At 42.9% G+C, this 16447-nt stretch overlaps 2 protein-coding genes across 9 annotated transcripts in view; one reads left to right on the forward strand and one right to left on the reverse strand.

Annotated features, from left to right (window-relative positions):
• Positions 1 to 5541, forward strand: part of fbxo32 (F-box protein 32) — a 49839-nt gene extending 44298 nt beyond the window's left edge. For all 4 annotated transcript variants that reach the window (XM_068032525.1, XM_068032526.1, XM_068032523.1 and 1 more), the window contains exon 9: positions 1432 to 5541. In XM_068032525.1, the coding sequence (XP_067888626.1) occupies positions 1432 to 1521 (90 nt within the window). In that variant the 3' untranslated portion in view covers positions 1522 to 5541. The remainder of the gene's footprint in view (positions 1 to 1431) is intronic.
• A 9207-nt stretch (positions 5542 to 14748) lies between these two features.
• ntaq1 (N-terminal glutamine amidase 1) overlaps positions 14749 to 16447 on the reverse strand; it is a 33293-nt gene continuing 31594 nt past the window's right edge. For 3 of the 5 annotated variants that reach the window (XM_068032531.1, XM_068032532.1, XM_068032534.1), the window contains 2 exons: positions 16321 to 16445; positions 14749 to 15393 (listed from right to left, as the gene is read on the reverse strand). In XM_068032531.1, coding sequence (XP_067888632.1) covers positions 15284 to 15393; positions 16321 to 16445 — 235 coding nt within the window. In that variant the 3' untranslated portion in view covers positions 14749 to 15283. The remainder of the gene's footprint in view (positions 15394 to 16320; positions 16446 to 16447) is intronic. The other 2 variants (XM_068032537.1, XM_068032536.1) reach the window with 1 other exon arrangement.

Genomic DNA, 16447 nt, shown 5'->3' on the forward strand with positions numbered 1-16447 from the left:
CACCAACACCGCTGGGGGAGTGGGGGGGCGGAGGGGGGGTGCGCAGTCACAGCAAACAAAGCATCATTACTCTTTGGTAAAATGTAATTTTCTGTCATCCTCTCAAGCTCCAAATTAACAGATCCATTCATTGCGTAGAATTATTTAATTATGCAGTCACTCAAAACTAGACATTCTGATCACTTGATACGTTACATTATTGCAGTTAATGTGGATAGATTGGACGAGCTGGGGTTGTTCTCAGAAAAGAGAAGACTGAGAAGGTTAATAAAAAAAAAGAAAGATTTGCATTTATATAGCACCTTTCACGACTCCAGGACGTCCCAAAGCACCTTACAACCAATGAAGTACTTTTGAAGCATCATCACTGTTGCAATGTAGGAAATGCGGCAGTCAATTTGCACACAGCAAGCTCCCACAAGCAGCAATGTAATAATGACTAGATTGTGATGGTGATTGAGGGATAAATATTGAGCAGCACATCAGGGAGAACTCCCCTGCTGTTCTTAGAAATAGTTCCCCGGGATCTCGAACATCCACCTGAAAGGGCAGATGGCACCCCGGTTTAACGTCTCATCTGAAAGACGGCACCTCTGACAGTGTAGCACTCCCTCAGTACCTCACTTGGAGTGTCGGCCTCAATTTGTGCTCAAGTCTTAGGAGTGGGGCTTAAACCCACAACCTTCTGACTCCGAAGCAAGAGTGCTACCAACTGAGCCACAGCTGACAGCAACGATGTGTCTAAGATCGTGAGGAGTTTAGAGTAGCTGGAGAAGGATCATTAACCAAAGGGCACAGATTTAAGGTGATTGGCAAAGGAACCCCAAAAAGTTTGGAAGTAATGTTCCTATGTCACATTACAAATAACGCAATGGAGTTACAAATTCTCTTGGCAATCTCGCTCAACGTTTCCTGAATTAGCTGTACAATCTCATGAAGATGAGCATCTATTAACTCCACGGCCATATGCTTAAAACATGACCAAACAGCAGAAAAATGCCCTCAGGATAGAATGCCCATGGAGGTTTACACCGTCTCTGCACAGTTTCTGCAAAATTTATTGCAGAAATTCCACCCCCCTTCAATTTTACAACAGTAACTAAACTTTAGAGTACATCATCAGCTGCAAAGTGCTTTTGGGATATCCTGAGTGAAAGGCTCTATAGAAATGCAAGATTTTCTTTTCAATTGTTGCTGAGGGAGCTGGGCCTAATCAACTTGCTGTTGAAGTGCGGTAATCCTCTGAACTTGAATGCACATTGCATGCTGTCAACTTCAGGAAACCCAAGTTGAAGATGTAAGCCCTTCAGCCGAAGGATAGTTTAAGGGTTATGTGATAGTCTGTCCATGTTCTCATTCCTAGCACTTCTTAATTGCCCACTTCATGCATTTATATGTTATAAAGTGTTTCATTCCTAATTGTAATTTTAGGACACAAATCATCCCTGCACAGCCAATGACCCAGAAGGCTCTTACACTTCTGTCTCACCACTCGACTTCATCAGTCTGTTCAAGTTCTGAACATGGAGATTCCAAAGGACTCCCATGCGGAAGAGATTCCCGCTGTGAATCGAGAACTGAGCTACTAACATTATATACTTTGCTTTTAATTGTGTAAATAATGTACAATAATATTTATACTTCCCTTTTGTACAGTGAAGCTGATATGGAGGTGGATTAAGTCTATTCTTTTTATATATAAAAGAAAAGATCTATGGTTTGTAAATATCACGTAGGGTGATGATGAGAGCTGAAAGTTACTGAAGCAATCCTTAAAGGAAAACCTCTGTTGTTTTTGCTTGAAACATCAAGTCAGGTCGTGGTGTTAAAAAGGGTGTAAAATGTTACTGGGGCGCAGCAGGGATTATGATATACTTGCTCTTAAAATGGGATCGATATGTGTCGTGAGTGCAATGCAAAAAAAAAAGCCCAGTTTTCAGCTCATTGCCACTCGTTTTGAGATGTAACCATAACTAGTTTCGACTAATATCACTGCTTGGGACATTGCTCATTTCTCTGGATTGCACATCAACAATATCCTGCTTTCCCATATATTATATTTGGTACGGGACATCCCTGGGAAATGTGAACATTTTGCAGGAAAGCTGTTCTGTTTGAATATTGGCAGTGGTGCTCAGGAGAGGCAGCTGCTTAATGTGGTACTTGAGTTGTGCTCAGTTCGGGCATAAGAATTTCTTACTGCTGTTGGCATTGCAGCTATTATCCCTGAACTGTTTTTGTACTTTTTTTACTATACATTATAGACATGTTGGACTGTAGAGAATAGTACTGGATTGATGATTACCTTTCCATGCTTTACAGTGTTAAAGATGCTTATATAAATGCAAGCCACAGTTGACCCTCTGTGACGAGGGAATTACATAAAAAGATGTATTTCTTGAAAGAGGAAGCACAGTAATTGAGAAATCGTGAGGGATGAGTGAGGGAGAGCTTTTGATTACGATATTGGGCGTGAGGTCCCACACATTTTTCTGGTTGGGCCTTGATTTAACGTGCGCAGCAAGAGTCAGGAAGGAATGCGGGCTGGTCAGCAGCTCACCAAACAGGGAGTGACTAGGCGCAGGAAATCTGGTGGATTCTCTGCAGGAAGTGTCAAAATAAAAAGAGGGGCAATCTCAGAGTTTTGGGGGGAGGGGGGGTAAGTTTGACTGAGGGTCTGGTAGCCGGCGGAAAGATTTTAATGGCACTGGGATTCGTGTTCCACAAAAACTATTGGACAGCAGAGCAAACTGGCCAACGAGCTCCTCTCAAATAGTTGGGGCAACTGTTCGCTCTCGCTCTTGCTCTCTCTCTAGAGTGGCTGTAGCTGTCTCTTTGTGAAAGGCCAAAATGGCATTGGGTGGGGTGGAGATCTAAATGCCCCAATTTAAGCATCTGAACAAGGCTCCCACCTGTTCCAGACAGGTGCATTGGCCATCTAAATTTACAACGGGCGGGCCTTGAGCACAAAGATTTATCTTCATTTCCAACCAGCTACCTCTTGGGTTTGCCAACCGTCCAGATTGTCCTGGAGTCTCCAGGAATTAAAGACTAATCCCCAGGAGACTGTTGCCAGCAAAATCATAGTGGCAGTAAAAAAAAATGTGGGTTTTTTCCCCTTACATTTTCTTTGAAACCTTTTGATAATTAGTTATAAAAATGTTTTGGGGGATGGATGGGAAATACCAGTTTGATTGGCAGTCAAGAGTTGTCCAGTTGGCGTACGAAGAGTCTGTTTGCTTTCTGATTGGCTATGGGAAGACACTGTGAGGATGGACGTGTCGGGCATCCAATGATGCTGCCTCCAGGAATATGTCCCAAGCAGAGTTGGCAACCCTACATGCATGCCCAAACAACGGGGCAGTAGACGGACATGGCTTGTCCACACCCATCCCGTGAGTTTGGACAACAGAAAGTGACATAAGAAGTAAACTTTTTGTCCGTTTCTGTTCCAGCCTGCATACTGAAGAACGTTGGGTATTTGAAGAATTTGAGTGTCTGTGAGAAATGATGCTCAAGTAATGTGATCATTCATTTTTCGTGTTCTCAGTTTGTTACACTGGCTTTACTAAAAGCAGTAATGGTACTATGGTACAGTTTACTATAGGAATATTTTGTACCACTATGATTGCTAAGCGTAGATGACCGCCAGTACTGAATAACGGTACCCTATTTACACAATTTGCCGCATTGAATGAATAATAGGTATACAGCTGACCTTTACTTATCTGAAGCCTGTTACAGGCAACAGCTTTGTTTATATAACCCTGATAGTGGTGATCTGAAGAGGAAGACACACTCATGGGTTCAGGCTGAATAGTGGAAACTTAAACTATTGATTTTTATGTCCGTTTTTTCAAAGTTAATCTGAGTTCAGCAATACATGCATACACCAACTATATACAACATTTACTGTTCTGTCCACTGAGTGCTCATAGCTGTTTGAAGTGCGAGACTTGTATAAGGTATAGATTGAACGAGTTATCAGCTTGTTTTAAGAACAGAAAATTATCACCACAAAACCAAATTCTGGGAGCAAGTTTACCATTTCCCAGGTTGAGGAGTGATTTTTCAAAGTTTTCTGATATTAAGGGTAACAGGTAGAGTAGAGAGAGAAAGTATTTTCTGCTGGTTGGGGAGTCTAGGACTAGGGGGAATAGTCTAAAAATTAGAGATAGACCTTTCAAGAGTGAAATTAAGAAACATTTCTACACACAAAGGGTGGTAGAAGTTTGGAACTCTTTTCCACAAATGGCAATTGGTGCTAAATCAATTGTTAATTTTAAATCTGAGATTGATAGATTTCTGTTATCCACAGGTATTAAGGGACATGGGGCGAAGGCAGGTATGTGGAGTTAGGTTGCAGATCAGCACTGAAGAGTGGAACAGGCTTAGGGGACTAAATTGCCTACTGCAGTTCCTGTGTTCTTGGACAATGCTTACAAAAACAGAAAATGCTGGGAATACTCAGCACATGTGGCAGCATCTGCAGAAGAGAAACAGAGTTAACGTTTCAGGTCAATAACTTCTCAGCAGCAGTATTTTGCTTTTGTATTGGAACATGGCTTATTTGGAGTACACTGACGGGAGGTAGAGGGGGTCTATTGGTCGGGTTTTGATGTCCAGCTTTAATCTCTTTAAAGCCCGTTGTGGTAGATCTTAACTTTGTGCAACAGTGTAAATTGGATGGGAGTGGATCAGCAGCCAATCTTGCACCTCTCTCCCCATTTGTATTTCCAACAGAGTTTACCTGTTTTAAAGTTCAGTTTTGCTAGTTTACAGCCTGAGTTTTCTGTAGAGAGTGTTCATCGCATTGCAATGGTTTCAAATACAACACCGTTCCTGGGAGGGTAGCCCTTGTGATTCGGGTAGATGTTGTGGAGGTTGTCTGAGCAGTCGGAGGTCACCAGATCACTTTAGAGGTGAACCTGAGTGAAACTCTCCAGCGGATTGGTAGTGTTTGAGTGAGTTAAGTAAGGTGTTTGGTAACACTGACAAATCTTGAACCCCTCATCTGGTGAAATTTTCCTGTCAAACTATTTGTATTTTGTTTCGCATTCTGCAAATAACCAGATTTATTTTGGCCGTGGAACTCACATCAAGGAACTATTTGAACATCGGTGATTTTGGAATAAAATAAATCCATGCATTTAAAGCCAGTGTTGCTACTCTATTTCAATTATTATTTTTTGTAAAGGAAAGCTGTTCCTGACTCTCAAAGATAGCAGTTTTCTGTTTTCACCAAGTTTGTACCTAATCACTACAGTTCTGCTTTTGCATTTTGGAGCCAGTGTATGCAGCTCCAGATATTAATCTTCCTGTTGTTTCTTTTGAATCTCAGGAATTTTATGCCTAAAATTTTGGTGCAGTTGAAGTGTAACTTGTCTTCTGCATGTAAAATGATAATGCCATTAGCGTTGACCATTTATCTTGGCTCTGCAGAAACACACTGTAACCTTCTGTAAAATAATAGCACTATGATGTAAAATACTTTTGTAAAATTTCTAACTGCTATCTTTTTAATAAATAATATCTTCAAAATTTAGTGTACTTCTGTATTTTGAATGAATCATTTTTCATTTACATATTTACCCCGACTGTAAGCTGCAAGATGTTAGCCTGGAAATTCTGTGGAGGTGCTCCCAATTTCCTGCTTTAACCTTGGTGAGGCATCGGCAGCATCCCCAGAGAAACAATATACATGCTATGGTGACAAGATGCTTCTGTTAGAGCACAAAGAGCCAACTTGTTGCATCAGTTGTGGAGGGAGTTCGACTGGGGAGAAGTAGGGAAAATATTTCCGCTTGTGACGGAGATCAAAACGGGGTGGGGTGGGGGCTCATAAATATAAGATAATCACCAATAAATCCGATAGGGAATTCAGGGGAAATGTCTTTAGCTGGAGAGTGGTGAGAATGTGGAACTCGCTACCACAGGGATTGATTGAGGTGCATAGTATAGATATAGTGTCCTCAGTATCTTGCTCTATGGCAGCGAGGCCTGGACAACGTATGTCAGCCAAGAGCGACGTCGCAATTCATTCCATCTTCGCTGCCTCCGGAGAATACTTGGCATCAGGTGGCAAGACCATATCTCCAACACAGAAGTCCTCGAGGCGGCCAACATCCCCAGCTTATACACACTACTGAGTCAGCGGCGCATGAGATGGCTTGGCCATGTGAGCCGCATGGAAGATGGCAGGATCTCCAAAGACACATTGTACAGCGAACTCACCACTGGTATCAGACCCACCGGCCGTCCATGTCTCCGCTTTAAAGACGTCTGCAAACGCGACATGAAGTCCTGTGACATTGATCACAAGTCGTGGGAGTCAGTTGCCAGCGTTCGCCAGAGCTGGCGGGCAGCCATAAAGGCAGGGCTAAAGTGTGGCGAGTTGAAGAAACTTATTAGTTGGTAGGAAAAAAGACAAAAGCTCAAGGGGAGAGCCAACTGTGTAACAGCCCCGACAAACAAATTTTTCTGCAGCACCTGTGGAAGAGCCTGTCACTCTAGAATTGGCCTTTATAGCCACTCCAGGCGCTGCTCCACACACCACTGACCACCTCCAGGCGCTTACCCATTGTCTCTCGAGATAAGGAGGCCAAAGAAGATAGTATAGATAGCATAGAAGTGGTCAGTGTAGAAATGCAGCAAGTCCTGGACAATATCCAGGCTTGGACTGATAAATGGCAAGTAACTGTCACGCCATATAAGTGCCAGGCAATGACTATCTCCAACAAGAGAGAATCTAACCATTTCCCCTTGACATTCAATGGCATTACGATCACTGAATCCCCTGAAATCAATATCCTGGGGGTTACCATTGACCAGAAACTGAACTGGAGTAGCCATATAAATACCATGGCTACACAAGCAGGTCAGAGGCTAGGAATCCTGTGGTGAGTAACTCGCCTCCCGACTCCCCAAAGCCTGTCCACCAGCTACAAGGCACAAGTCAGGAGTGTGATGGAATACTCTCCACTTGCCTGGCTGGGAGCAGCTCCAACAACACTCAAGAAGCTTGACACCATCCAGGACAAAGCAGCCCGCTTGATTGGCAACCCATCCACAAACATTCACTCCCTCCACCACTGATGCACAGTGGCAGCAGTGTGTACCATCTACAAGACACAATGCACCAAGGCTCCTTAAACAACACCTTCCAAACCCATGACCTCTTCCAACTAGAAGGACAAGGGCAGCAGTTGCATGTAAACACCACCACCTGCAAGTTCCCCTCCAAGCCACACGCCATCCTGACTTGGAACTATATCGTGGTTTCTTCACTGTCGCTGGGTCAAAATCCTGGAACTCCCTAACAGCACTGTTGGTATACCTACTCCACATGGACTGCAGCGGTTCAAGAAGGCAGCTCACCACCACCTTCTCAAGGGCAATGAGGAATGGGCACTAAATGCTGGCCTGGCCAGTGATACCCACATCCCATGAATGAATTTAAAAAAAAATCAAGGGTGCAAGGGGAAGCTAGATAAATGTATGAGGGAGAAAGGAATACAAGGATGTGTTGATAGGGTTTGATGAAGAAGGGTGAGAAGAGGCTCGTGTGCAGCATAAACACCAGCATAGACCAGTTGGGCCAAATGGCCCGTTTCTGTGCTGTAAATTCTATGTAATTCTAAGCAGTAGTTTGCACACACCTCAACTAGCAACCCCCCACCCCCCACCCCCGCCACACACACTATATAATTTTGATTGTGATTGTTTAATGTTATCTGCCTTTTCATGATGATAATGGTAATGTGTTTTGCAAATTTTTGTCATGAGTGTGAAATATTGCAAACCATGTGATGGGACATTTGGTCCCCAAGTTCAGGTTTGACTGGACGAACACTTGTGGTCATAATTGCGATCTAAATGAACTTCAACAGTGCTGTGTTTAACAGAGATTAATTCTGGTGATGTAGAAACCAAAGGGGGAAAACTTAATTTGCAAAAAAGGTGCAATAAGTTCACTTGTCTGACAGCTGCAGAAGTCCTTGCTTAAAATAAAGAACAAACAACCTCTTTTTGACTTAGCGAAGAGTTGGTTGCCAAAGGGTACGCAATATGTTGAAAGAATGGCAAGAATCGCTGGCATACCAGACTGTCTGCAAGGTTTTGTCACCAATGGTGGCAGAGGGAAATGTTTCTTTTAATATGTGCTGGTGAGAAACTTTAAAAAAAAAAGCATCAGAAACTGCAATGAAGACTCTGATAAACTCATCGATATCCTAACTTGCACCAAGTCCTGTTCACTGTTACCCCTGTGCACGCTGACCTACATTGGCTCCTGGCCATGCTTTGATTTTAAAATTCTCATCCTTCTGTAAAACTCCCTCCCATGGCCTCGTCCATCCATCCCTCACTCTCTAACCTCCTCCAGCCCTACAACCACCCTGCTGAGGTATCTGCATTTTTCCAATTCTGGCCTGTAGCGCTTCCCAGATTTCCATCGCTCCAGCATTGGTGGCTGTGCCTTCAGCTGCCTGGGCCCTAAGCTCTGGTTTCCCTCCCTAAACCTGTCCACCTCATCCTACTCCATTAAATTTGCTCCTTAAAATCTACCTCTTTGACCGAGCTTATGCGGACCAGTGTTAAATCTTGTTTGATGAGGCTCCTGTGAAGTGCCTTGGGATGATGCAAAGGAAAACTTCCATTTATATAGTGCTTTTTACAACTACCAGACATCCCAAACGCTTTACAGCCAATGAACTGCTTTTGAAGTGTAGTCACTGTTGTAATGTAGGAAACGCGGCAGCAAATTTGCACACAGCAAGCTCTCACAAGCAGCAATGTGACAACGACCAGATCATCTGTTAATAACAATGTTGGTTTAAGGGACAAATATTGGCCCCAGGAAAAACTCACCTGCTTTTCTTCCAAATAGTGCCATGGGATCTTTTACGTCTAACTGAAAGAGCAGACAGGACCTCACTTTGATGTTTCTTCTGTTGTGGAGAAAATCTAACCACTCTCGAGTCCATGGGATAAAAGCAAATAAAGGCTTTATTTCAAGCATATTGCAAGGGAGAAGCTTCTAGTTCACTCAAAGAGCTTCACGGCGTACCAGAATTTGCAGTACACATTTATAGGATACAATAGCCATTACATTACACTACCCGACACATTCCAGGCCGACAACTTGATCAATTGTATCGCCCCACAAACATCCTCCCCTCACCTCCTCCCTAAAACTTGAACCTTCCATAAACCTTCACATGTGGATTCTCTGAAACCATTTTGTTCCAGGTCACCAAGGGTTCTGCTGTTTTCTGAGCCCAAATCACAAGTGGCCTCCAGTAAAGGTGACTTTCAAAGGACATCTTGTCCTATCGGAGAACTTGGTAAAAAAAGAACACATCCATGGAATCTTTTCTGTTTTAAAGCAAGTCCTCAAAAAAAATTAAAAATAATGGAAGCCCTTTCGTAACAATGGACACATTCATGAGTGATGCTGTTGAGGTACTGATGCATGCAGTGAAGAGAGTTGTTCTTGGTTGGCACTCGAGAGTGCATCCTACTCTGAGAAGACTAGCTTGAAATACCTGGCAGAAGATAGCTGACTGGGCAAAAGCTCACGTATCTCTGGTATCATTCTGCTAAGTCTCCTAGAATAGCACTGAATGAGGCTATTGAATTGAAAGGAATGGTAACATACTGTGCAAATAAGTCTTGCGCAATATTCTAGAGTCAGGAACTGTCAGGAACAAAAATGAACAAACTTTGAAACACAAATAACACTCAATTAATTCATCTTTTCTTTCTTGAAAGAAATCCGTGAGCTAACTTTGGCGCAAGAGAGTTTAAATAGGTAAGAACACAAAGCATGCTGTTCTCTGGGGCCATGCTTGAGAGTGTGAGGTCACCCAGTACAAACAAATTTCACCAGTGATAGTGAGTGCATAAATTGAGAAAGTGCTCCAGAAATGAAACATCTGCATTATGTCTTCAGGATGTGAAACATTCCAAGGCTTAGCACAAATCACATGAGAACATTGTTGAAGGGAGCTGTGGAAATTTCAGGATCTCTAGCACAAAGTCTTTGCTCAACAATGCTTCTGTACTCCATCTATTCTTCTATTGTAAAACTGCAACAGCGAATACCTGTGATTACATCTAGAATGATGGTGTATTGAGTGAGTAATGGGCCTATCGGTTCATTGATAATGCCAGATATCAAAAGCCATCACAACAATACTCTTAAGCAGTTTATGAACAGCTTCAAAATCCCCCAAACTAGATTCACAGAATCATAAAGTACAGAAGGAGGCCATTCGGCCCTTTGTGCTTGTACCAGCTCTTTGAAAGAGACCAGCTCTTCCTCCTTTGCCTGCACATCTATCTTTTTAAAATATTTATCTAATTCCCTTTTAAAATTTATTATTGAATCTGCTTTTACCACCCATTCAAATAGTTCATTCCAGATCATAATAACTGGCTGTGTAAAAAGAAAATGATCCTCATCTCCCCTCCAATTCTGATCTCTCGTGCATTTTCCACTTCCTTTGCCCCAACATTGGTGGTCATTTCTTTGGACCCCCAAGCCCTATCAATTCGCTTTATAATTGAAAAGACCTCTATTAGATCACCCATCAGCTTTGTCTATTCTGGAGAAGAGTCCCAGCCAGTCTTTCCTAATAGCTATGACATCTCAGTTCTGATTATCATCCGTGAATCATTTTTGCACCTGCTCTAGTACCTCCAAATCCTTTTTGTAATATGGAGGCCGGCAGTGTAAACAGTACTCCACCTGCGGTCTAACCAAGGCTATATACAAGTTTAAAGCGTCCCTACTTTTCAATTCTATTCCTATAGAAATGAACCTCAGTGCTTTGTTGCACTTTTTATGGCCTTATTAACTTGCAGTGCTACTTTTAATGATTTGGGAATCTGTACCCTACATCTCTCTGTTCCTCTACCCCATTAAGACTTTTACTTTCCAAGGAATATGTGGCTCCCTTATTTCTCCTACCAAAACGTACCACCTCACACTTATTTTCCAATTTCCCATTCTGTAAATACTTACCAACTAAGCCACACTGGAAACCCAAAATGCTTTTAAAAACAATAGGGGAATTATTTGGAAAAGACCAAAAGCAGGTGGAAGCACATTCAAAACCCAGCTGATTCAGTAGTGCCCCTTTAGGGAAGGAAACCTGCTGTCATTGTCCGGTCTGGCCTTTACGTGACTCCAATCCCATACACAACATGCTTGATTCTTAATGGTCCTCTGAAGCGGCCGAGCAAGCCACTCAGTTGCATTTCAAGGCAGCTGCTCACCACCACCTTCACAAGGGCAACTAGGGGTGGGCAATAAATGTCAGCGTTTGCCAACAACATGCACATCCCAAGAATGAATATATGAAAAGGTTCATGGGAACACCATTCTGATTTTGAAATATATCACCATTCCTTCACTGTCGCTGGGTCAAAACCCTGGAACTCCCTCCCTAACAGCGCTGTGGGTGTACCTACCCCACGTGGACTGAAGCGGTTCAAGAAGGTGGCTCACTGCCAACTTCTGAAGGGCAATTTGGAATGGGCAATAAATTCTGGCCTTGCCAGTGATGCCCACATCCCAAGAATGGATATAAAACAAAAAGGTCATTTTTCCCATGAATATTCTTGGATTACTCCCACTTTACAACCTTGTTCCAGAGTATTCCTTAATTCTGAGACACACTGTGAAACAGAAGACAGGAGCAAGCTGTTTTTGTTGTATTGCTTGCAGCTTTATAAACTGTTTACTTGAAAGGGTAGCGGCCGGATTGCAACAAGTGAAATCTCCAGAACATGGCACGGCTTCAAATAGCAGACAGCTGCACAATCCAAAATTCCTTACTGCTACTCGATAATCCAAGTGCAGTTCACTTAACTTTCACCTGACACATATGACTTGTAGTCATAATAGGAGTGATGAGGAGGGAGAAGGGGGAGGGAGGTTTGTCTTCCAGGGAATTGTAGTGCCCTCAGCAGGATGCACAAACAATTTCTCTGGCCATGTGCTTCACTTTTAAAGTAAGGCTTGCATTTATATTGCACCCTTCACAACCACTGGATGTCCCAAAGCACTTTATACAGCCAATGAAGTACTTTTGAAGTGTAGTCACTGTTGTAATGTAAGAAACACAGAAGCCAATTTGCACACAGCAAGCTCCCATAATCAACAATGTAATAACGACCGGATAATCTGATGTTGATTGAGGGATAAATATTGGTCAGGACACTGAGGATAACTCCCCTGCTCTTCTTTGAAGTAGCGTCATTGGATCTTTTACACATACCTCAGAGAGCAGACAAAGTCTTAGTTTAATGTCTCATCTGATGGTGCAGCACTCCCTCAGTTCTACACTAGACTGCCAGTGTAGATTTTTCTACTTAACTCTCTTAAGTGGGATCTGAACCCACAACCTTCTCACTCAGAGGCAAGAGTGCAACCAACTGAGTCAGAGCTGTTTTGTCAAGCAATAGGTGACCTCTGTTGCTTGAAGGTACTAGCCTTTCTGTCCACTCTTAATTCCATGTACAGAGATCTACTTAAAATTCAAAAGCCCTTAAGAAACTGCCTTCAACATTTGGTATCATATTAGACATGAGAAAATTATTCTGCACAGATGTTTCAACAGGAGTCCCTTAGTCATTAAATGTTTCTCTGCCAGTACAAGTGCATACTGCTGCTCTTTCTCTTTTATGCCCACTTTATATCAACATTGTGTCAGCTGTGGCTCGCTGGGTATTGCTCTCACCTTCGAGTTAGAAAGTTGTGGATTCAAGACTTACTCCAAAGACTCGAGCACAAAAATCCAGCTCTCACTCCAGTGAGGGAATGCTGCACTGTCGGAGGTGCCATCTTTCAGATGAGATGTTAAACCTTATCTTTCAGGCTAAAACCACAAGTCGAATTTATTTGTGCGAATTAGGAATACACTGAAGCAAGAAACAGAGGGAAACTTACATACCTGTACAAATATTTACAAGTAAAATCTACAAAATCTTAAATCAGTTCAAAAGAGTTAAGAATATATTTTTCAGTTCCCACCCTCCCCCCCAAAAATTTATTAAGGACAATGGCTTTAATTAATTTTCCGGTAAGACGTGTGTACATCAATGAGATTTTTACCTTCTACACTAAGCTTTGGAAGCCTTCAGACACAGCCAAAATTGACCAGGTGATATGGTGAAAAGGTTTGTGGTTTATGTACCAGACAAAGGGGCCTGAGTAGAAAGCTGTTAAAGCCACCAAGTTCAGAGACACAATGGAACCTCTTAAGGACAGTGTCACTTGACAAGTAAACATTTACATCTTCTCTAGCCCGCAGATATCATATCAAGCTTTAAAGAAAAATAATTGGATTAGCCCTAGGACAATATTGGCCGGGACACTGGAGAGGACTCGTTCTTTTAAAAGAACACTATACTTTGAATAGTGTTACATCCCCCCAAGAGGACATCAGTTTAGTATCTCATCTGAAAGATGGCACCACCGCCACTGCAGCAATCTTTCTGTACTGCACTGGGAGCATTAGCCTTGATTTTTGTGCTCAGGTCTCGGGAGTGGGACTTTCTGAATCAGAGACATGGTTGACATCTAAATGTCAGTGATGTGGCAGTGAGGGCAGGCCAGGGAAACCAGCCAAGGATCCCTCTCCTTCTCAGTATCTGGTAATCTCACTGGAATTGTACTTCCGTAGAGATTGGGTGAAGGCAGGATCAGAATTAGCTGTGATAACCATCATAAAAAAGCCTGATGACTCTTACTATACAGACTGAAGAAGAGGCAGTTAAAGGAGGGATTTGAGGAACCAGGATCAAATAGAGTCTTCGGCCAAACATATTTAACAAAATAAAGAAATAGGATCAGAAATTGCTGAGTTTTTTCATTTTCTTGTTGGTTCGTCTAAGGCCACCTGAACACCTCTAGCCGAAGACCAAATTTTGGAGCTGCTCCTCTTCACCCGCTCTCTAAGAGACTGTGATGTAGCCTGAAGGTCACTCTTCCTCAGATTGTCTTGCCTTCCTGCAAAGTTGTCTCTTGCCTCCCTTGTCTATGCACCACTACAACTGAACAGCTCAGTTGCAATGAGAAGGCCAACACCCATTTCCCTACTGCTGCGGAATTTTGCATTAGTCTCCAATCTGCTGGGCTGGCAGTTCCAGCCCAAAATCATTACCTGTCTGTGTATCAGAAGCAATTAAAGTGGATAGTTTGGAGAAGATGTGCCTGTTCTCCGTAGAGAAGAGCAGGTTGACAGGAGATTTGACAGAGGTGTTAAAAATCATGAGGGGTCTGGACAGAGTAGACAGGGAGAAACTGTTCCCTTTGGCGGAAAGGTCATGAACCAGAGGACACCGATTTAAGAGGTTGGTGAAAGAACCGGAGGCAACATGAGGAAAAACTTTTTTTTTACACAGCGACTGGTTATGATCTGGAATGCACTGCCTGAGAGTGCGGTAGAGACAGATCCAATCGTGACTTTCAAAAGGGAATTGGGAAAGCAGCTGAAGAGAAAAAATTTGCAGCGGCCACAGGGAAAGGGCATGGGAGTGGGACAAGCTAAATTGCTCTTGCAGAGAGCTGGCACGGACACAATGGGCCGAATGACCTCCTTCTGTGCTGTAACTATCCTATGATCCCAACAGCTACTTCAGAGTCGGGTACAACTTGGCAACGCACCGAATGATTCAGGTGACTTTCATAAGCACCTTCAACTTCACTGCATGATTAATCACATCATGTCAACCCCTTGCAACACAATGCAGGCAAAAGCTACCTGACATACATTAATGTAGCAAAAAACAATTGTTCAGCCTTAAAAAGTTACAGTTTTATTGAACTATTTTGCATTGTGGAATAACAATATTTTGCAGGTTCCACACTGACCAAGTGTCCCTTACTCTTGTGATATCAGTGCACGAAGGAAAAAGCTGCGCTATGATGTGTTCGACCGGTAAAGATACAGCATCTATAGTAGGAAATAGTTCATCACATTCTCTCCCTTTTACACTCAGGGTTCATTCTTGGGCAATGTTTTCAATCTGGGAGTCTCTGTAGAATCACCAATTCCAGTGTCAATAGTCTGAATTCGATTTTCTTTTGTGGCTAACTCTCTCTGCTGCATTCCTGCTGTCTTGAGTGCTTTTCACTGTCCATTTTGTTTGTTTTTTTTGCACACTTCGAACACTCAAAATTGCTTCTTGCAAGTTAATTATGTCTCTCTTATGCGGTTCTTCTCGCAGGGCAAGGATTGAAACTGGAAACTTCGAACAGACTTTCTTCCAAATATTATAACTTTGAACTTCCAAATTGTTGGACAAATTCTGGAAGGGCATAGACATCACCCCATCCGACAGCAGGACTCATACTGATAAAATCATCCAGGTTCATCTTTGCCTCTAGATTTGAACCAGAGACACAAAAGTTTAGAAGATGCAAGTTTTAAAAAGACGAGGCACCAAAATAGGAAACACTCTATCTTAATGACCCTCCTACCACTGGAAACAATTTCCTCATTTATCAAAACCAGTCATACTTTTGAACGCCTCCATTAAATCTCCCCTTAACCTCAGTTTCAAAGTGCTTTTTATTCTGAAATATGAAACAATCAGCATTCCTTCGGCCCTTCCAAACATGTCACCGCATGAACAGCCCCACGGGTACATAACGTTGCCCCAAGGACACACCATTAACATCCTGGGGGTTACCGTTGACCAGAAACTTAACTGACCAGCTTTATAAATACCGTGGCTACAAGAGCAAGTCAGAGGCTGGGAATTCTGCAGCAAATAACTCACCTCCTGACTCCCAAAGCTTGTCCACCATTTGCAAAGCACAAGTCAGGAGTGTGATGGAATGCTCTCCGCTTGCCTGGATGGGTGCAGCTCCAACAACACTCAAGAAACTACATCCAGGACAAAGTAGCCCACTTGATTGGCACCGCATCCATCACCTTCAACATTCACTCCCTTTACCACTGATGCACTGTGGCAGCAGTGCGTACCATTTACAAGATGCACTGCAGCAATGCACCAAGGCTTCGAAACCTGTGACCTCTACCACCTAGAAGGACAAGGGCAGCAGGCGCATGGGAACACCACCACATGCAAGTTCCCCTCCAAGTCACACACCATTAGGGATGGGCAATAAATGCTGGTCTTGCCAGTGACCCATAACCCATAAACGAATAAAATTACAATGCTCCAGGGACACGTCACATTACACACACGAGCCCAGTCCAAACTTTTAATTACATTTGAAAACATGCTTTATCTGTTTTTGGAGCATAGTGTTTTAAAGTTCCAAACACACTTTATTTCACTGACCTGCTGTTTGAATACAAGGATATGTTGGAGGAGTCGCGCGCCACATTCCGTTAGCATCTTTCATATGAGACCGATCTGAAGCGAATGTCTTCAGGTATAGATCCGCTCTTAGCACTCTCATTTTCCT

The sequence above is a fragment of the Heterodontus francisci genome, chromosome 5, assembly GCF_036365525.1.
Source record: "Heterodontus francisci isolate sHetFra1 chromosome 5, sHetFra1.hap1, whole genome shotgun sequence".
Classification (NCBI taxonomy): domain Eukaryota; kingdom Metazoa; phylum Chordata; class Chondrichthyes; order Heterodontiformes; family Heterodontidae; genus Heterodontus; species Heterodontus francisci.